At 41.3% G+C, this 22633-nt stretch overlaps 1 protein-coding gene across 1 annotated transcript; it reads left to right on the top strand.

Annotated features, from left to right (window-relative positions):
* The first annotated feature begins 685 nt into the window (after nt 1-685).
* On the top strand, nt 686-21262 carry f5 (coagulation factor V). The gene is made up of 25 exons (XM_026144666.1): nt 686-957; nt 1203-1285; nt 1958-2080; nt 3475-3687; nt 3779-3940; nt 7336-7557; nt 7645-7810; nt 7924-8104; nt 8627-8723; nt 8840-9045; nt 9642-9789; nt 9885-10097; nt 10671-12723; nt 12831-12999; nt 13264-13500; nt 13644-13860; nt 13947-14126; nt 14272-14388; nt 14503-14574; nt 15253-15338; nt 19492-19647; nt 19760-19904; nt 20094-20245; nt 20417-20599; nt 20703-21262. The coding sequence occupies exons 1-25, from the start codon at nt 797-799 to the stop codon at nt 20847-20849; spliced, it is 5889 nt and encodes a 1962-aa protein (XP_026000451.1). The 5' UTR covers nt 686-796; the 3' UTR covers nt 20850-21262.
* Nucleotides 21263-22633: the final 1371 nt, after the last annotated feature.

Below are 22633 nucleotides of genomic sequence, written 5' to 3'. Positions count from 1 at the left end.
TGAATGCTTACATATACACACACAGTTACTGTCCCTCCACACATACAACTAGGTTCTGCTTCAATGCCCCAGCTTTGTTTACTTTTTCCCACTGAGGCTTCTAGACTTCTGATTGGCCAACATTTCTGCACGGTTAGGAATCTAGCGCCACCTGTTGCTTTGGCATGTTCATAGCAGCGTTTTCCTTCATTTCTGCGTTTACGTGTGGACGGGATTATTTTTTAAAATGAAAACGGAAAATCTCCGTTTTCAAAAATACCCGTGTACGTGTGGACGTAGCCTCAATAGATTTTTTTTGTCTTTGTTTTATGTAAATGTGATACTTTAAGTCACATCTTACTTAAAAATAATAATAAACTGGTAAACACTAAGTGAATGTCCAGATATGAGTTTAGGCTACATTTAATAGTATTTCAACTGCGTGAAATTGGGGTAAACCAGAATGACGTGTGGCCACACCTATTACACTTACAGTAATGCTTCCCTGAAATTATGGCATGTTTTTAAGAGTGGTTTTCTGGAACATTCTTAGGCCAGAGAAATTTATGATCAGAATTTCAACACTCATTCCCACCATCAACACCCTTCGGGCATGACTCACAGCAACGCACATATGTTTCCGGTTGCAAAAGGGAAGAAAAATATGCAGAGGCGCAGTTCATTGCCCTGGGACATAATGTTTGAACTAGCAAGTGTGGGTATGTGTACGTGTGTCAGTGGCAGATAAAGGACACAGCAGACTGTCAGCTCCCACGTTCTTGAGTTGTAGAAGAGAGCACACTCTCTGATCATAAGTATGAGGCTCCGTGTCCGGACTGGAGCTCGCTGGCTCCTACCTGTCCTGGTTCTTCTGACTGCCCACCAGGTCAAAGCAAACCAGCCTCAGCCTAAGGAGAGACATTACTACGTTGCTGCTGTGGAGATAGATTGGAAATACTCTGGCAACGACACAGACAGGTAGGACAGCACTTCAAACTTTGATAAAGAGTAACTGGAATGCTTTTTTGTCTTTTGTTTTTTTGCATCTGGTAACTTTATTATTGTATTTTTAAAAATCCGTTTTATTATGAAATCAGTAGTCACACCATGTTAAATCAGTAAATTTCACATCTTAGACTCTATGCACCATTGTGTAAGTATTGTGGGGATTTTCTTATGTGTGCACAATGAGTAATGTTTTGTGTTTTTCCACCCTTCCTTAGGTCTGGACCCACCTATAAGAAAGTGGTCTTTCGGGAATATGAGAAAGGCTTCAGACAGGCTAAGACTCATCCATCGTGGTTAGGTAAATGCTTCATGCGGTTTACATGAACACACCGTATGTCTGGTTTAAATTTTTAAGTAACACTTGCGCTGTCTGCACATTAACTAACCTGTGAGATAGAGGGGTGTATTTACCAATAACGGTCCCAGAAAGCAGTTACCATGTACATGCATGTATATTAGAGACTTAATGAACCAGTGTTGAGGAGCTTTTAAGGTGCCCTGGTGTCACGCAGTGGGAAAAAAACACAGACAGTCGCTATCAAATGCACTCTTTTTACTTTAGGACACATTAGGTTATTATTATTCATTTAATGTATCACTCCGAGTGCATATTAATGGATAAGCAGCTACCACTTTTGCTAATTTTTCTCTGAAGGAACTGAATTAAAAGGTTGGACTTTCTCCCTTCCACCTCTTATGTGGTGCCAAAGCATATATTCATTTGCAGGATAGTGAAATAACAGTCACAGAATAATTCCTTTCCCAGAAAGCAAGAAAAAAATATAAAGCTGTATTTACAAAGAAGAAGGTTACTTTCATTTTATTGCAAATGTTTACGGTCAAGTTGCTGTGCAAGTCAACAGTTAAAGAGAAAGAGTGATGAGTCAGTCTGTGTTTATCCGAGTGTGTCCCTGTGATGAACTAAAGCCTTTGAAACGACATGATTCCACATAAATAAACTTCTCTGCAGGTCTCCTTGGTCCCACGCTGAGGGCAGAAGAAGGGGAGACGATTGTTGTAACTTTCAGAAACATGGCCACCAGCCCGTATAGCATCAGCCCACACGGTGTGGCTTATGGGAAACAGTCTGAGGGTGAGTGCGTATTAACCCAGCTGCTAACAGATGAATGCAAAAGATGCTGCTATCCTTAAAACAACAGTACCACTACTTCATAACATAGTCTGCCTCATAATGTTACTGTGAGTGCTTGTGATGTCCCTTATTGTAATAATTACACAACATTAGCCAATACAACAAACAAATCTGTTTGACTTCTTCTAAAATATTAACCAGGCAGGCAGATTATCAAAGCAGACAGTTCTGAAGTCCAACAGGAAGAACTGCTAAGCCTTAGGAAATCACTCTCTGAGACTTACGGGAATTAAAGTGAACTTAGGAAATTGAGGCAAAGTGTTCCTTAATTTGCTCTTAATACAAAAGTCAGAGTACACAGGAAACACAAAAATGTAAGAAAACCATGCAGGAGAGTCTCTATTATCTTTGTAAACTGTTTAAAGCTGGTTATAAAAAAAGCTCTAAATCTTCTCAGACTTCCACATACTGCAGACAACGAAAGAGCGAACTAAAGGAGGCAGTTTTATTTAGGGTGTAAAAACTAACATTAAACACAAAACTAAACTAGAAACTGGAAACTACAAACTTCAACTAGAACACAAGAAAACGAACCAGGAACTCGGGAACGGCTAGGAACACGGAGGAAAACACAGTATTGTGAGAGTACAACGCAATAACAAGCAGGGGAAGACTGAGAACTAAAATACACACGTAGGAAACGAGAGGATGGGGGAAAAGGTGGAAACACAGCTGGAACTCATCAGATGTAAAAACTCAAAACACTGAACACAAGACAGGGACTATCAAAATAAAACAGGAAACACACGAGATGCACAGAGGCATGGATTTGATACTGAACAGAGGGAACACGGAGCACCGGGACAGGAGCGACATGAGACACGACTGACTGGGGAACAAGAAAATAAACATGAAGACAGAACAAAATCCACACTAAACGTGAGGGGCACAGGAACAAAACCCAAGAACTACTAGAAAACTTAAGGAGCTAGAAATACAAAACAGAAACCAAAACGCTAACTGTAGTAAATCATGATAACACAAAATATAAAACACCGGTTCACTGACCCAGGACCATGACAGTAACAAAACAGAAACTTTTGAAAGTCTTGTGAACATGACATCAGTGCAACTAAGGAGATTTTCTCTATATATTTTAATTTCATTTTAGTTAGTTTTCCAAGTTTACAAGATCATTTAAATTATTTTGAATTTCTTTTTCAAAAGGTTGGTTTTTATTTTATTTTAGTTAACTAAAATGTTGTTGTTTTTTTCACATCTAGTTTTAGTTTATTTTTTAGTTGTAGTTGCTGCACACCAGTGGCATTTTGTTAATTTTGCCATCATGATATTATTTATCTGTAATTCGGAGTAGTTATCTCCTTTCTTCACAGGAGCCTACTACTTTGACAACACGTCACAAAAAGAGAAAGAGGACGACAAAGTACTTCCAAACAGTGAGCACGTTTACTACTGGGAGGTGACGTCAGATGTTGCTCCTCAGAAAAATGACCCCACCTGTCTTACCTACACCTACATCTCCCATCAAAATGTGGTCAAAGACTACAACTCTGGCCTCATTGGCACTTTGCTCATCTGCAAGCAAGGTAACTATGAAAATGTGTTGGTGCTTTTTGTGTTTTTTTACACTGCTTTTAGAATTTTGAACGCTCTCTTTTTTTCTTTCTCTCTGGGCAGGCAGTCTAGATGAATCAGGGCAGCAGGCTGGCATCCACCACGAGTATGTATTTCTTTTCGGGGTTTTTGATGAGAGCAGGAGCAAATACGAGCCTAGCGGCTATACCTCAGACAACCATGTGAAATATACTATCAATGGATATACAAACGGATCTCTGCCAGGTAAGTCTGTATAACACTCAGTTATTTGTCACTAAGGGATCTAAAAGCTAGCCTTTTTTAATATATGGATTCTACAATAATACAATACAATAATGAAGTATTCAATAGCAAAACAATGAAAACTATATATATATATATATATATATATATATATATATATATATATATATATATATATATATATATATAACCGACTACGGGTTAAGGTCTGCTAGATGATGTTAATGCAGCACTACGGACGATACCTACAACCACGATTACCGACACTAACAAGCTGATCTACAATACGGCAGCAGTGATCAGTGAGATGCTTGGCTACAAGTTGAACAGCCACAAGGGGCAGTACCCTCCATGGAGAAGGAGGCTAGAGGGCAAGATCAAAGTAGCACAGAGGGAGGTTAGCCAACTAACGGAGTTGCAGAAAGGTGCGACAAAGAAGGTGCATAAGAAATACAGCAAGCTGTCCATACCTGAGGCCTTGGAAACTGCCAAGCAAAGACTCATAGCCTTGGCCAGCCGCTTGAGGAGGTACACCAGAGAGATAGAAGGCAGGAGAATAAACCAGCTGTTCTCCACAGAACCAGCAAAGGTGTACTCTCAGTGGCAAGGGAACAATAATAATAATAAAAGAACAGCACCACCAAGGCTGGAGACGGAGCAATACTGGAAGAGCATATGGGAGAAGGACGCAACCCATAACGGCAATGCTCAGTGGCTAGTGGATCTGAGGGCAGACCACAGCGACCTCCCTGAACAGGGTCCAGTAACCATCACAGTGGCAGATATCCAAGAAAGGGTCTCCAGTATGAAGAGTTGGACAGCACCAGGGCCCGACATGGTTCACGCCTACTGGCTAAAGAAGCTGACTGCAAGAATACCAGAGGCGCAAAACCACAGCTACTGGTAGACAGAACAGTCAGCCGAGACTGCAAGACCAGGCTGACCAACCTGTGCACTGCCTGGATTGATTACAAGAAGGCCTATGACTCAATGCCCCACAGCTGGATACTGGAATGCTTAGAATTGTACAAGATCAATGGGACCCTAAGAGCCTTCATCAGGAACTCAATGGGGATGTGGCGTACAACACTAGAGGCCAACTCCAAGCCCATAGCACAAGTCACCATCAAGTGCGGGATCTACCAAGGAGATGCTCTGTCCCCACTGCGGTTCTGCATAGGCCTGAACCCCCTCAGTGAGATCATTAACAAGACTGGCTACGGATACCAACTACGGAACGGAGCAGTTGTCAGCCACCTCCTGTACATGGATGACATCAAGCTGTATGCCAAGAGTGAACGAGACATCGATTCCCTGATCCACACTACCAGGCTATACAGCAATGACATTGGAATGTCATTCGGACTGGAGAAGTGTAGTCGGATGGTAACAAAGAGAGGGAAGGTAGTCAGAACTGAGGGGATTGAACTACCAGAAGGCAACATTGCAGACATAGAGGACAGTTACAAGTACCTGGGGATCCCGCAGGCGAATGGGAACCATGAAGAGGCCGCTAGAAAAGCTGCAACCACCAAGTACCTGCAGAGGGTCAGGCAAGTTCTGAGGAGTCAGCTGAATGGTAAGAACAAGATCCGGGCCATCAACACGTACGCCCTGCCCGTGATCAGGTACCCTGCTGGGGTAATAGGCTGGCCAAAGGAGGAGATAGAAGCCACTGACATAAAGACAAGAAAGCTCCTTACCATGCATGGAGGGTTTCACCCCAAGTCCAGCACCCTGAGGCTGTACGCTAAGCGGAAGGAAGGGGACCGGGGACTGGTGAGTGTCAGCAGCACAGTCCAGGATGAGACAAGGAACATCCAAGAATACATTGGGAAGATGGCCCCAACTGACCGAGTGCTCAGTGAATACCTCAGGCAGCAGAAACCCAAGAAAGAGGAGGGAGACGAGGAACCATCATGGAAGGACAGGCCCCTGCACGGTATGTACCACCGGCAGATAGAGGAGGTGGCTGATATCCAGAAATCCTACCAGTGGCTGGACAAAGCTGGACTGAAAGACAGCACAGAGGCACGAATCATGGCAGCACAAGAACAAGCTCTGAGCACAAGATCCATAGAGGCTGGGGTCTATCACACCAGGCAAGACCCCAGGTACAGGTTGTGTAAAGTTGCCCCTGAGACAATCCAGCACATAACAGCAGGGTGCAAGATGCTAGCAGGCAAGGCATACATGGAACGCCATAACCAAGTGGCCGGCATAGTGTACAGGAACATCTGTGCCGAGTATAATCTGGAAGTCCCGAGGTCAAAATGGGAGACGCCCCCAAGGGTGGTGGAGAATGACCGAGCTAAGATCCTGTGGGACTTCCAGATACAGACGGACAAAATGGTGGTGGCTAACCAACCGGACATAGTGGTGGTAGACAAACAGAAGAAGACGGCCGTAGTGATCGATGTAGCGGTTCCGAATGACAGCAATATCAGGAAGAAGGAACACGAGAAGCTGGAGAAATACCAAGGGCTCAGAGAAGAGCTCGAGAGGATGTGGAGGGTGAAGGTAACGGTGGTCCCAGTGGTAATCGGAGCACTAGGTGCGGTGACTCCCAAGCTAGGCGAGTGGCTCCAGCAGATCCCAGGAATAACATCGGAGATCTCTGTCCAGAAGAGCGCAGTCCTGGGAACAGCTAAGATACTGCGCAGGACCCTCAAGCTCCCAGGACCCGAGCTTGAAGGATAAACCGCCCGCAGGGGCGTGCTGGGTGTGTGTGTTATATATATATATATATATATATATATATATATATATATATATATATATATATATATATATATATATATATATATATATATATATATATATATATATATTAGTATTAACAAAAGCTATGGACTAAATTGTTACGTTAAATACAGACCCCAGAAGCAGCCCAGAATTTCACAGTTGTTTTTTCTGTTCTCCTCTGATGTATACTAAACAATTATTTACACTGGCATCTCTGATTCACATTTCCATGAGATTCATTAATCTTTAGCTACAGTTCACTCCATTTCTCTGACAGCTGGGGTTTATACAGTGAGTTGTACAAAAAGTTTTGACATTGGCACAAAGTTTTTCATTCATTTCATGCTGCTTTTGTTTTTAATGAAATTATTATTGACAGGTTTCTATGATAAACTGAAGAACAATCACAAAGATTTAATCATTCAAAAGCTGCAAGTTGCAAAGTGTACCAAAAGACCTTTGTGCCATTGCCAGAACTTTTGGCCACAACTGTATTTTCAGGAACAGTGACATTGCTGATGGAATTGAGTGGTAAATGCTAGGGTGTGTATGTCGGTGTAAAGGAAAAATATTGACTGTCATGTCAATATTGTCAATATTGACAATGTAAAAACCATAAAGAGACTCAGAGTTTCCTCTTTTCCTTCCAGATGTCAGCATGTGCACCTATGCCCCTGTGAGTGTACATCTGGTGGGTATGAGCTCAGAGCCAGAGGTATTCTCAGTGCATATGAACGGGCAAGTACTGGAACATGCTGGGCATAAAGTGTCATCAGTCGGGCTCATCACTGGTTCCTCCATCACTGCCAGAATGGTGGCTATCCACACAGGACGCTGGCTGCTCTCCTCACACACCGTCAAGCACATAGAAGGTAAGTGTTTCTCTACATTAACCAGAGTAGAAAAGTATTCACCTGTGTAGTTAAACTGACAGTAAAAATTCATTCCTATCATTGCAGCTAGCATGCACGCTTTTGTGGATGTGATAAATTGTAAAGGATTTGAAAAACCACAGCGGTGGGTGAGCTATGCAGAACAACGACAAAGCAGGGAGTGGAAATACTACATCGCTGCTGAGGAAATTTTCTGGGACTATGCGCCTACCAAGCAAGACCATATTGATGAGTAAGCAGACTATATTTTAAAACATTTTAGGTATTTTTTTGTTTATGAAAGATTAAAACTGCAAATGTGCCGACATGAACTGATATAGAAAATTTCTCATTTTTTTTGTGTAGGGACTTCAAGCGCCAGTACCTGAGTCAGTCACCAACACGCATAGGTGGGAAGTACAAGAAGGCAGTGTACACTCAGTACAAAGATGAGACGTTCACTGAAAAATCAGAGAACAAGCAGAGGAAAAATGAGCTGGGTATTTTGGGCCCAGTGATCAGAGCGCAAATCAGAGACATTATCACGGTGAGAGAACATGTATTGAAGCCAAATTATAGTCACTTAGCATATTATGAGTTCAATTATTATTCATATCACTCCACATGATCACACGAGCCACATAACTCAAAACATATTTAGGAAAAAACAGCTTAAAAGTACCATGCTGCAAATGCTTTACTTTCAAAGCAGTCTCACTCTTAGTTCTGGCTGAGGGAACCTGGTTTGGAGGGTCACCAACGTGCACTGACAGGCAATAAAATGACAATTATTTAGGCATCAACAGTCTTCACTAAATGATTTAAAACAGAATATTATTTAACTACGTTCAAAAATTCAAAACCTATCTCTCAAAGACAGGAAATAGATGTACTTTTGAGTTGAAAGTCAACACTTTATCCAGACAGTCAGTGGTATTTCAAATCAATAAACACAGAGCTAAGACAAGTATCTTGTGTGTGTCTCACTAAAGTGGACTGCAGGGATTGTGTAATTATTTCACAGTGATTACAGACTGTTTGTCCTCATGTACCCTTACTGCTGTTACAGATTGTTTTTAAGAACATGGCCTCCAGACCCTACAGTATCTACCCGCATGGACTGACAATAGAGAAGTCCCAAGAAGGAGTCAACTACCCAAAAGGAGGTACTCATTTCTCATCCCATTTAAAGCAAACGTTTTAAGGCTGAACAGCCCACTTTAGTTTGCTTATTTTAAAAGTTGACATATATTTGATGGAGTTTTTGTATTATGGTTTCCAGGAAACCATTCTCATGGTGTCCAGCCAGGTGAGACACACACCTATGTGTGGAAAGTGGTCGAAGAGGATGAGCCTTTGGAGGGAGATTCCAGATGTCTGACACGACTTTATCACAGTGCGGTGAACACACCACGGGACATCGCCTCTGGACTGATTGGACCAATGCTCATCTGCAAGAGTCAGTCCCTCAATGTCAGGAATGTGCAGGTAAGAAAAACAGCTGCTAGACACTGGGCAGCAAAAATAAAAAATAAATAATAAATGCTGCTTTCAGTGTTATTTGGTTTGCGTCCAGACTCCACACAGAAAGGCCTCAGTCTTCATATTTAAGTGGTATTTTGAATTAAGTTTGGTTTCATATAGTTTTTCAAGTTCACTTATTTAAGTTGAATTCAGTCCAGTTTTATTCATATAGCACCAAATCACAACAACAGTTGTCTCAAGGCGAGTTATATTGTAAGGTAAGAACCTACAGAGAAAGGCCCAACAATCAGATGTCCTCCGAGCAAGCACTTTGGCGCCAGTGCAGAGGAAGAAGAAACCTCCGCCAGAACCAGGCAAAGAGTAAAACTAAACTTAGTTTGTGAGCACACAATCTTGTTCAGTTAGTTATCATTTTTTAGTTTATGTTTAGTTAACAACTATTGAAAAAGATTTTAATGAATGTTGTTTTAATTTGTCGAATAATTTGATGATGACCAAAATACCTGCAAGCCCAAAAACTATAAGACTGAGATGTATTTGCTGTTGATATAGAAGCTGATGGTGTGAAGAGGAGTACATGTCTTTCTTTTTGTCTACAGCTGAAAGCAGACAAAGAGCAGCATGCGATGTTTGCGGTCTTTGATGAGAACAAGAGTTGGTATCTAGAGGATAACATTCGCCAATATTGTAATCAATCTAAAGTCAACAGGGAAGACCCAGAATTTTATAAGTCCAATATCAAGCACAGTGAGTTTTTCCTTGAGCTAATTAAGGTTCATATAACATATTGGCCTTGCATTTACCTGGCTGCAGTCAACTAACTGTCATGAATTACCTTACAGCTGTCAACGGTTACATCTTTAAGGACGACCCACCCTTGGGCTTCTGCAGTGGTGAGGTTGCAACATGGCACGTGTCCAGCATTGGCGCACAGGACTACATCCAGACAGCTACTTTCTACGGCCACACATTTGAGCTGAATGAAAGAACAGAGGACTTCCTAAGCCTCTACCCCATGACTGGAGAGACCATCACTATGAACATGCTCAACACTGGTCAGTAAGGACTGACAGTGCTCATATTATGTCAGATTCTTAACATCCAGATAATTATTTGCCAGGATATTTTTTACCTTCAGAAAGACATTGAAAGTAACACTTTATTGAACTGCATGATATTAAGTGTAGATTCATAGATGCAATAGCTCTGGTGTTAAAATTAAAACCAGTGCAGTTGCACAGAAGTCTATGGAAACAGAACCCTCAGCGCTCTTTTTTGTGCCCTAAATAAATGCTTTTCTGATGAGTTTATGGCCCTAATTGTTACATTACAGATCATAGTTAATATACAAGAAGTTCATTTTGTACAAAGTTGTAAAGGTGAGGATATGCTCACGATTTATCAAAGATAGTGTCCTTTGGTTTCATGTTTAGAGGCACCCCAGGCTGGTGGGTTGATGGTGAGAACAAAAATGTTTCATGACTTCACAAAACTTCATAAGTGTAACGTAACATTTCCCATATCCATCCTATATAGTCCATGTAATTAACCAGTCACTGCCACCATCCGAAACAGATGCACACTCCATAGTTTTATCACTGATGTTTTTTGTGTCTCTTTTAAACCAGGTGTCTGGCTTCTTGCTTCCCTGAATTCCCACGAGACAACTAACGGAATGCGTGTTAAGTTTCGGGATGTTGAGTGCTTCCGTGACTACCAGTATGAGTACGAAGATTCATTGACAAAAAGTGAGTTTACTGTGTGGAAGCCCCCTAGCTTGGAGGAAATCAAAGAAAAAGAAGAGAAAGAGAAGGTAGATCCAGATAAAAACCCATCACTGGAGCCAGATATCTACACACAAATGTTTGCAGAAGAATTGAATCTCAGGTCTCTCAAGAACCAGTCTGGTGACTCAGATATGGAGAACTTGGACCTCTCTTTCCTGGATTACGATGTTGTTGATGTCCTTGAAAAAGATATGAACAGCACCCTTAATTTCACAGAGATAAAGAGTAAACCCGAGACCTCCACTATAAACTCAGATGCATTAACTGAAGTGTGGTTTCTTATTTTGAAAGTCCTGAATATTACAATAGGTAATTTGCAGAAACAAAGCACAAGTGAGAATACAACACATATACTGAACAGCAGTACACCATTGACACAGTCAGTTTTAGAGAGTTCCACTCTGTATCAAACAGAGAACCTAACTGGTTTGAATAGCCACAATGTGTCACAAAAGGATTCCAGTACAACTAGAAATGGCAGTTTGTCATCAGAGACTACCAGACCTAACGTAGCATTGCAAGAGCCGACCAATCTCACTGCAGTACTATCAGGAAATTCAAGTAACAGTTTAGAAAGGGAAAGAATAAATGTAACACTGACCACTGATAACCACACTTCTATTGAAGAGGTTGTACAGGACTCTGAGGAGAAATACACTAGAGGGGATGTGTTCTCTTACTCTGTGCCTCTGTCAAAGCCGAGCATTAACAATTTCAACAGTAGCCTAAACAGCAATTTATCAGCTGACACTCTGCTGGAAAATACAAAACGGGAAGACGAGACTAACACTGCAGTAAAGTATGGCAACACGTCAGCAGAGAGAACAAACCATTCATTGTCAGTTCTAGAGGTAGATGCTGAAGAAGTCAGCAGCAACATTAAAAGGAACAACTTAACCATCTTGGAGTTGACTAAAAGGACAGAAAATAAAACCAGTGACAATAACACTTTTTTGAGCTCAGGAGAGCTAGAGTATGGACTTCAAATTAACCTTGAAGTTGTGACTACTCCAACTAATTCCAGCTATAAAAATGTAACCCAGATTTTGCTTGAGAATGAGCAAAATGTCACAGGGGATGCATCCAGATCAGCTCTATCAGTGATGAGCAGTATGGGGCGTGAGGAGAATATCTCAAGTCTCTTTGACAAGTTGACCAACACATCTTTGGAAAGTCTTTCTAATCAGACTACAGTTTCAGGTAACCAGTCCCTCAGTTCTGAAGAGCTAGGTTTCTCAGAGAGCAGTGAAGAAGTGATCATCTTCCTTAAGGAAAACAATACAGAGGCTATTAAAACCAGTTTGGTCAAAATACAAGGTCACAACTGGACCTACGAAGGAACTTACCAAATGATACCTGAGGAACTTCCAGACCAGTTGAAGAAACACTTTGAGAAGGAAACCCCTCAAACAACACTGCCTCCAAAAAAGAAAGTCAGGGTTGTGAACCGTCGACAGAGACCAGAGAAGGGACATGGCATGAAAACAAGGAAAAGAAAGGAATACAAGCCTCAGGCCCGGAGTGGTTTACCATTCTCTCCTCGTGGATTTAATCCAGGAATGACTCCTCGTGGGTCACGGCCTCACTCACCAAAGCCCGTCTTGACTGAGGACCACGTCATTGACATGCCCGTTGTTATTGGTGTGCCTCGGCCTGATTTCAGCGACTATGAGCTTTATATTCCTGGGGGAGAACCAGATCACCTAGCGCTAGAAGAACAGGATGAATACGAGTACGTGATGTACAAAGACCCTTACAGCGTCGCTGATGATATCAAGAACCTTGACCTTGACGAGACCACAAAATATTACTTAAAAATGTCAGGCCCCAATGTCAAGACTTATTTCATTGCTGCAGAGGAGGTCGAATGGGATTATGCAGGGTATGGACACAGGTAAGCTCAGAGTTGTGAAAATTTAAAAGACTAATATAACACCTGAATGCTGATTTACAGGAAATCAAGAACATGTCAGCTAAAGCATCATCCTGTTATTTAAACAGGAGGCAAGAAAAGCATGAACTACTCAGCCAAGAAACTAAGTTCACCAAGGTAGTCTTTCGAGGTTACTTGGATAGTAGCTTCACCACACCCGACATCCGTGGGGAGATAGACGAGCATCTCGGCATCCTGGGGCCGGTCATCAAAGCGGAGGTTGGACAAAGCATCATGGTAAGACTAACCCGACATAAGCCAGCTGCCTTTACTTTCTCAATATTTATATATTCTGTCTAAAGCAACCAAGATCCATCTAACCAATTACCTTCACTAAGCTAATAGACTCACTATGCGTCCTTTATCCTGGTTTAAAGGTCAGAGCTCCTAATCTAACTCTCAGCAAGATAATCAAAAAGAGCGTTTTCCAAAAAAAGTTTATTACCCCAACCCTAACACTCCATCTTTCCAAAATGCAGAATGTGTGTCACTGTCTCGTAGGTGGTGTTCAGGAACAATGCCAACCGTCCATATTCAATACACCCCAATGGGGTGTCCTATACCAAGCGGACAGAAGGCCTCTCCTATGAGGATGAATCCCATTACTGGTTCCAATATGACAATGAGGTTAAACCCAATAGCACCTTTACTTATTTGTGGCAAGTCGGGCATACAGTTGGGCCAAAACCAGAAGAGTCTGTCTGCCGAACCTGGGCCTACTATTCAGGCGTAAATCCTGTGAGTATAATAATTAATACTTGTTATAAAAAAGAGAGATGCAGAGAATTTTCTGTGGTTTAAGTTATATCTTCAATAAAACAAAAACAAAGTAATGATTTATTTAAAATAATATTGAACCTCACATGTGCGCTTTCTCTTAGGAAAGGGATATCCACTCAGGCTTGATTGGGCCTTTGCTGGTGTGTCGAGAGGGAACCTTGGACACGAAATTAACAGATAGGAGAGAATTCACACTACTTTTCATGACTTTTGATGAGTCACGGAGCTGGTACTATGAGAAGAACTCTGAGATAATGCAAAGAAAAAGGCGAAGGAGAATCATGGATCACACGTTCAAGGAGAACCTAAAGTTCCATTGTAATGCATTACTTTTAGTGCCTTCTATACCATGCACCTATTAGAGACAAAAACAGAATTATATAAAAATGTCTTGGTTTTTTTAGCAATCAATGGAATTATACACAGCCTGAAGGGCCTGAGGATGTACACCAACCAGCTTGTGACCTGGCATCTCATCAACTTGGGTTCTCCCAATGATTTTCATAGTGTCCACTTTCATGGGCAGACATTTATACACAAGAAGAGCACCAGCTACAGACAGGCTGTCTACCCACTGCTGCCTGGTGAGAATGATATGTAAACTTAGAGTAACACCTTCTTCACCACATTTTAAACATTAGAATTCACAGTCTGCAGGATTTGGATTGTCAGCTGTAGCAGCAGAGAGAAAAGTTTCAAGTGAGTCCGTGTGATGAACTGTGTTCGCAGGGGGTTTTGCTACCCTGGAGATGTATCCATCCAAACCTGGCCTCTGGCAGCTGGAGACAGAAGTTGGCCTTAGCCAACAGAAGGGCATGCAGACACTCTTTTTGGTTCTGGATAATGGTGCAAATATAAAACTATCACTCTGCTGCATTTACAACATGATTTTCTACCCATTTTGACATGTTTTATATGTCTTACATTTTAATACTGAAATATTTCTCGTGTGTCCCCAAGACTGCTATCGTCCACTGGGTCTAGAATCGGGCAGTGTGAAGGATGGAGAGATCACAGCAATCAAAACTAGAGGTAGCTATACTACCTCTTGTCTGCAATAATTTATTTTAGCAACAAATACACTTCGGTACTACTTAACTCACAGTACATCACGAATCACTACTGATCTACTGATGTTGTTGTTACCTGGACTAAAACTAGAAGGGTAATCAAGGTCATTGCCTTTATGTAATGCAGGAAAAGGAGAAGGAAGAGGGAGGTCCTTTTCCATTGGGTGGAGATCAACTAAAACACTAAAAGGGCAGTGATAGCCAAGGAGTACAAAACTCAAGAGTAGCAAATAACATGATTTATTTACAATAAAACAAGCCCAGGGCATTTAAAAATATTAATAAAAACTAAAGCCAAGCTAGAAGTCCAACTTCTACATTATATCTACAGGTGGAACAGTCTTGAACAGATGCTCTAGCACCAACTATCACAGAAATCTTTCTTTTCACCAGTTGTGTCTCCAAATCCACCACCATATCCGACAACTTTCTATAATTCTCATAAAAAGGACTTTTACTGTGGACTCAATGCACTTCTTATACCACAAGCTGCATTCACCCCTGTCCCGCGTTATTTTCTGCACTTTGACCAATCACACTCTGATGGATACATCGGAGGCAATCGGCAGTTCGGTATCTTGTCAGAGGACCTGGGAAATTATTGCATGGTAAAGGTCTGTAATTTTTTCTGTCTTTTAAGGATACTGGGAGCCCCATCTTGCCAGATTGAACAATCAGGGTAAATACAATGCATGGAGCACAGACAAGAACAACAGCTTTATTCAGGTAATGTGGTGTAGATGTGATAACCTACACTCCCATGCTTACCATGCAAATACAGTTGTTTACATACCAGATGCGATGCAAAAAAAAGACACGAAATTCCACATTTTTCAGATGCAAACTTGTTGTTTAACATATACACACTGAAAGCGTTTGTCCTCACAAAAAATAATTTTCCTCCAACACTGGACTGAAAAAAGTAGCTGGTCCTGATGTTTCTAAACCAGAAAGGGAAGACAGAGAGATTCTGGGTTCATCCACTTCTCACAAGAAGGCAGCAGCAGGGAGAACTCCATGGTTTGAAATCCAGGAATTGAAGCTGTTTTACGACTGCTTGTACATGTTTCAGGATGTGAGCGGGGCAGTTTGAGCTCTTGTTGGCAAAGTTGGGACCACATCTGAAGAGGCAGAGAAATTATGTCTTAGGTAAAATAGTCAGAGGTTGGAAGTAATGAAGTACAAATACTTTGTTACTGTACTTAACTACAATTTTCAGGTATCTGTACTTGAGAATTTCTTTTTCTGACAACTTTTTACTTTTACTCCCTAGATCTTTAAATGACTAGCTGTACTTCCATTTTCAAAACAGCTTAGGTTTGGGATAGGTTACATTAGGTTCAGCTGTGTCATCTGTAGCGTTTATCATCTGGGGTTAAAGTGGAATGGTGTTGTGCACTCCCAACGCCAAGTATAACTACCTTGGCACAACAGTGCTCCTGCTAGCTAAAGGTCCAGCTGCTGTATTTTACAGGGAGAGAAAATTGTGTGACATGAGTTCACTCAGAGATGGAGAAAGATGTAGGAACACAAACAGGAGTGAGTAAGAAAAAGAGAGGTTAGATTTAAAGATAAAGACTGCTCAGTGACGCTTGATAAACTGCAACTTTAAAGCTTGTATTCAATGTCATAATTCTAATCACATATTTGATTTGTATATGGTGTGTTTTGATAAATTATGTATTATCATATTGTGAAATGTCTTGCAAAACAAACAAACCTACACAAACTTTATGTTCTTCAAATGTTGCATGAAAATACTGGGTAAACAGGTTAGTTTTAGTACTGCGGCGAATTCTTTATTAAAACACTGTGTGCATCTGGTGCATAGTGGCTGTGCTGCTCATGGTCAGTGTTAGGTTACAAGTGCAGCAGAGATGAATTTGCATTTAAGTCAATGATGCTTATATTAATTAACTGAATTCCAGCTTTATACTATCTATTATAAACACCGTATAAAAAGTGTAGTGTCAGTGTAGGGGATAGACATCAGCCAAGATAGCTTGTGAAACTGCTTACATCATGTTCAGTTGTGTGAATCCACAAAGAGCAGCTGGTCAGCTGATTACAGCATGTACACAAAGAAAACCTACTGGAGCTCACGTTAGAAATTAATGTAAGTTGTGATTCTTTTCCCAACGCTTAGACTCTGCACAGATCTTAGAGTTTCCTTGATGTATCCCACTGAATCCGACTGTAACCCTTGACTGCACTCATTTTATTGTTTATCTGTGGAGGCACCCTCGACAATGTAGGCAACAGAAAATAGTGTGTTTGTTTGTTTTTAATTCTCTTTCACTTCATGTGTCCTACATAACATGTTCAAGCTAAGTATATTCATTAGAATTAGCATTTAAAATTAAATTCTCATGTACTAACATTATTTTATTATTATATTAATATAGCACAAGCCTCAGTTACCTTTGGACAAAAATGGTTAGTAGAATCAAAGACCTACAGTTTGTTTTCTTACTTTGAGTGCATATTTTCACTTTTACTTGAGTAAAGAAGTTGCTTCAGTACTTCTACTGGAGTATTTTTAACCCAGCTATCCATACCTCTACTTAAGTAAAGTCTGTACTTTTGGCACCTCTGCTATTATTTAACTATTATCACTGTATACTCGATTTCGGTGCGCTATGAGCGCACCTGTCACCAAATGCAGCAGTTTGATTTGTCACATTTATTGTTCATATGGAAAAAATTTAAAAATCTATCTTTATCTGAAAAATAAATGCTGCAAGTTTCATCAGGCGAAATGACTCAGTTGGTGTGAACAACTGCATTAAGAAAATGTGGGTCTTAAAAATATTTTTACCGCACAAAATATTTGCACAAATTTTACCTGTCCAGTGTGTAGAAGTGTCAAAGGCCAAATACGTGGATCAAAACTCCTTTTTGATCCACTTTGATCTTATGTGGGGCAGACCAGCAAAACTGCCCTTTCTGCCATTGAACAGAAGTTTAACTGCACATTTAATTCCTTATACAGTGGGGCAAAAAAGTATTTAGTCAGCCACCGATTGTGCAAGTTCCCCCACCTAAAATGATGACAGAGGTCAGTAATTTGCACCAGAGGTACACTTCAACTGTGAGAGACAGAATGTGAAAAAAAAATCCATGAATCCACATGGTAGGATTTGTAAAGAATTTATTCGTAAATCAGGGTGGAAAATAAGTATTTGGTCAATAACAAAAATACAACTCAATACTTTGTAACATAACCTTTGTTGGCAATAACAGAGGTCAAACGTTTACTATAGGTCTTTACCAGGTTTGCACACACAGTAGCTGGTATTTTGGCCCATTCCTCCATGCAGATCTTCTCGAGAGCAGTGATGTTTTGGGGCTGTCGCCGAGCAACACGGACTTTCAACTCCCGCCACAGATTTTCTATGGGGTTGAGGTCTGGAGACTGGCTAGGCCACTCCAGGACTTTCAAATGCTTCTTACGGAGCCACTCCTTTGTTGCCCGGGCGGTGTGTTTTGGATCATTGTCATGTTGGAAGACCCAGCCTCGTTTCATCTTCAAAGTTCTCACTGATGGAAGGAGGTTTTGGCTCAAAATCTCACGATACATGGCCCCATTCATTCTGTCCTTAACACGGATCAGTCGTCCTGTCCCCTTGGCAGAAAAACAGCCCCATAGCATGATGTTTCCACCCCCATGCTTCACAGTAGGTATGGTGTTCTTGGGATGCAACTCAGTATTCTTCTTCCTCCAAACACGACGAGTTGAGTTTATACCAAAAAGTTCTACTTTGGTTTCATCTGACCACATGACATTCTCCCAATCCTCTGCTGTATCATCCATGTGCTCTCTGGCAAACTTCAGACGGGCCTGGACATGCACTGGCTTCAGCAGCGGAACACGTCTGGCACTGCGGGATTTGATTCCCTGCCGTTGTAGTGTGTTACTGATGGTGACCTTTGTTACTTTGGTCCCAGCTCTCTGCAGGTCATTCACCAGGTCCCCCCGTGTGGTTCTGGGATCTTTGCTCACCGTTCTCATGATCATTTTGACCCCACGGGATGAGATCTTGCGTGGAGCCCCAGATCGAGGGAGATTATCAGTGGTCTTGTATGTCTTCCATTTTCTGATGATTGCTCCCACAGTTGATTTTTTCACACCAAGCTGCTTGCCTATTGTAGATTCACTCTTCCCAGTCTGGTGCAGGTCTACAATACTTTTCCTGGTGTCCTTCGAAAGCTCTTTGGTCTTGGCCATGGCGGAGTTTGGAGTCTGACTGTTTGAGGCTGTGGACAGGTGTCTTTTATACAGATGATGAGTTCAAACAGGTGCCATTCATACAGGTAACAAGTGGGGGACAGAAAAGCTTCTTACAGAAGACGTTACAGGTCTGTGAGAGCCAGAGATTTTCCTTGTTTGAGGTGACCAAATACTTATTTTCCACCCTAATTTACCAATAAATTCTTTACAAATCCTACCATGTGAATTCATGGATTTTTTTTTCACATTCTGTCTCTCACAGTTGAAGTGTACCTCTGGTGCAAATTACTGACCTCTGTCATCATTTTAAGTGGGGGAACTTGCACAATCGGTGGCTGACTAAATACTTTTTTGCCCCACTGTATATCTCATATACAAACTATTTTAACAGAAAGAAATCTGTCATCACAAGTCTTAAATTTTAAAGAGTAAATGTGTAAAATTACAGAAATCTATAACTGAATAACTTTGTTTAAGTAGGGATGACCATGGGGGACATCTTTATCAGCAGGAAAAGCTGTGAAACTTCTGAAAATACAATTAAAAGTCCAAAATTTATTTTCTGAAGACATCCAGTGGGACAGACTGGAGGCTTTAGCGGGCCTTATGTTTGACACTGTGCCTTAATATCTACTTTCCCCTACACAGGTAGACTTCCAGCGGCCAGTTGTGATCAGCCAGGTGGCAACTCAGGGAGCCAAGCAAATGTTCTATTCCCAGTATGTGGTCAAATATTTGATCTCCTACAGCAACGACCGCCGGAAGTGGATCTTTTATAAAGGCGACAGCGAAGGCTTTAGAAAGGTGGGGGGGAAGTTTGATCACTTCCTTTCTTTAATGCAGAGACCTACAAACTGGACAAGCTTGGGAGCAGCTATCTAATTCTCTCACTTTGTGTCTTATCCTCTCTTACCAGGTATTCACTGGTAACCAGGAAGCCTATGGGACAAAGACAAATATTTTCTTCCCTCCCGTGATTGGACGATTCATTAGGCTTCACCCCATTGAATGGTACAACATGGCAACAATCCGCATGGAGTACTTTGGCTGTGAGCTTGATGGTAAGCCGGTACAGTAACAACGATTTTAGTAAAAAAAAAAATTAAAAAAAGGTTTGGACACTGTGCATTTCAAACCCCAGACTAAATGCATAAGACTTTAAACTGGCTGTAAGGGATGCTGTGAAAATTTTAAAAGTGTATGTTATGATCAAGTGAAAGGTCCTGAACATTTCTGATCTCCTGCCTCAGGCTGCTCAGTGCCTCTTGGGATGGAAAGTGAAGCTATAGGGGACATTTACATCACAGCCAGCTCTACAGCCACTAGCTGGTACAATGGACCCTGGAAACCATCACTCGCACGCCTCAACAGACAAGGTGCCGTCAACGCATGGCGGGCTATGGTAAATGTCCTAATATTGCCGTGATAGATAAAACAGAAGTGCATTCAGATTTAATGTGAGCATCGCGTAAAAGCCAGTACACCTACAACACTTAAAAACCCTTGAGAATTTGCCAGTTCATTAGCATTCAGATTTTTCCTGATTGCCTCTCTTGTTTCTTCTCCTTCTCAGTATAACAACATGGACCAGTGGCTTCAGGTAGAACTGCCTCAGATTAAAAAGATCACAGGTGTCATAACCCAGGGAGCCAAGTCTCTGGGGAAGGAGATGTATGTCATGTCCTACATTTTGCAGTACAGTGACAATGGGATAGAGTGGAAAGAGTACACGGATAGTGAGGATGAGCCTGCCAGGGTGAGCCGTCCAACATGTTGAGCAAGTAAACTTGTGTTTTCACTGAGTGAAGTAAAGAAGTGATTGTAAACAATTCCTGTCTCTCTGCTCACATCAAATCCAGGTTTTTGTGGGAAATACAAATAACAACGGCCACGCCAGGAACTACATCTACCCTCCCATTTTCTCCCGCTTTATCCGAGTCATCCCCAAAAGCTGGATGACCTCCATCACCATGAGAATTGAGCTACTTGGATGTGACTTTGAGTGATAATAGATAATAGATCATACAGGTCAGCTCAAGCATGCTCATGAATATGCAAATAAATGGACATGAAGCTAAAAAGGTAACATAACATAGAAATACCAAATCACAGCTAACATGAAAAAAACTCACACATGTTTGTTTCAGACTATTTGCCAGATTTGTCTTGTAGCTTGAGTAACTCAGTGAATTGTCACTTGTCACTATGATTTTTTATTTTTTGGAAGTTGCAATCAAAGTAGTAAAAAGTAGTAAAAATGTAATGAGTAAGTCGGATTTGTGTGTTTTATGAAATACTAGTTGTATTTTCAAGTTTATATGCAGTATTTTATCAGGAACAAATATTGATTCATGTAAATATGTAAGCAGAGAACGAATATGTAATTTATTTCTAATAAATACAATATGCATTGTTTTTATTCGGTGTCATGTTCAGTGATGGATGGACGGTTTGCATGACTGAATACGCTGTACAAATGGAGAGCCTTGGTATCCCAAGCATGAGTGTGGGAACGCTGACATCTTCTCATGTCCTGAAGGTCTCACTTTTAACACCTCTGCTGGGGCCAAGCCTTGGTTAGCAGCACGAGAGTCAACAGACACATGCAGCTGCACACACGTTATGTTTATCCATTTGCTGATCATGTTAAACGGGGCACCAGAGGTGTGAACGTCTCAGCATGTTTGGATTACTTTGCTACTGATCTATGGAGGCAAATCAACTCACAGATAGCCTTATTGGACACCTGCGGTCTGCCTGGGAGCAGCTGCTTAACTGTGTGATTTGGAAATAATAATACTGCATGTATGCTACTACCGCACATTCGACTAATGTATATATTATATATATAATGTTCTTCCTCTATTCCCCCCCCCCCCCCCCCCTTTTTGCACAAGTCGAGGAGCGTGTCAGGTTACACTGTGTGTTATACTTGTATAACTATGCATGTGACAAATAAAGAACCTTGAACCTACTAATACTACTACTACTGATGATGATGATGATGATGATGATGATGATGATGATGATGATGATGATGATGATGATGATGCAGCAATAAGGTCCTGAGTTCAATTCCACCACCTGGCCAGGGTCTTTTTGTGTGGAGTTTGTATGTTCTCCCCATCTTTGCGTGGGTTCCCTCTGGGTACTCTGGAAATGAAAGCAAAGGCGATATATTGAGAGCGCCCTCCTTAAATTGTACTTGCTGATGTAGATTACAGTTCAGTTCAAAATACAACTGAGGTGAGATTTTGTTTTGGGACTGTTGTATTGCTGAGCAAAGATCAGCTGCAACTGTGAGATTCCACCACCAGATGTCACTGCAGTTTCACGATGGCTGAAAATCAGACCTAGACAAAATAAGAGCCCCGGAGATCATACAGTGCAAAACGAGCTGTCTCGTTGGATTATGGAGGTCCTATCTAGTGATGGGATTTCCGTCTCTTTTTAGAGAACCGGCTCTTTCAGCTCGGCTCACTAAAAAGAGTCGGCTCCGAACTGGCTCTTCAGGCTGTTTTGTTGCTTTAATTAATTTATTATTAACAATAATATAAAATTATGCACAAAAGGACACAAGTTTTGAAAATGTCAAAGATAAATTTTACTAAAGAGCAGGGGAAGAGTTGGCTGCCTTTAGAGACCTCTTTGCCCAGAAAAACACAAGCACACATATATATTCAAATAATTTTTTTTTAAAAAGTTCATTTACCTGTTACTACCACACACCAAATCCGGTCGTTGGTACTTGCTGGCTTGTGTAGCCACTAAATAACAAAAGCTCAACACT

Source organism: Astatotilapia calliptera, chromosome 16 (assembly GCF_900246225.1).
Source record: "Astatotilapia calliptera chromosome 16, fAstCal1.2, whole genome shotgun sequence".
NCBI lineage: Eukaryota > Metazoa > Chordata > Actinopteri > Cichliformes > Cichlidae > Astatotilapia > Astatotilapia calliptera.
This window is presented reverse-complemented; position numbering and strand designations above follow the sequence as displayed.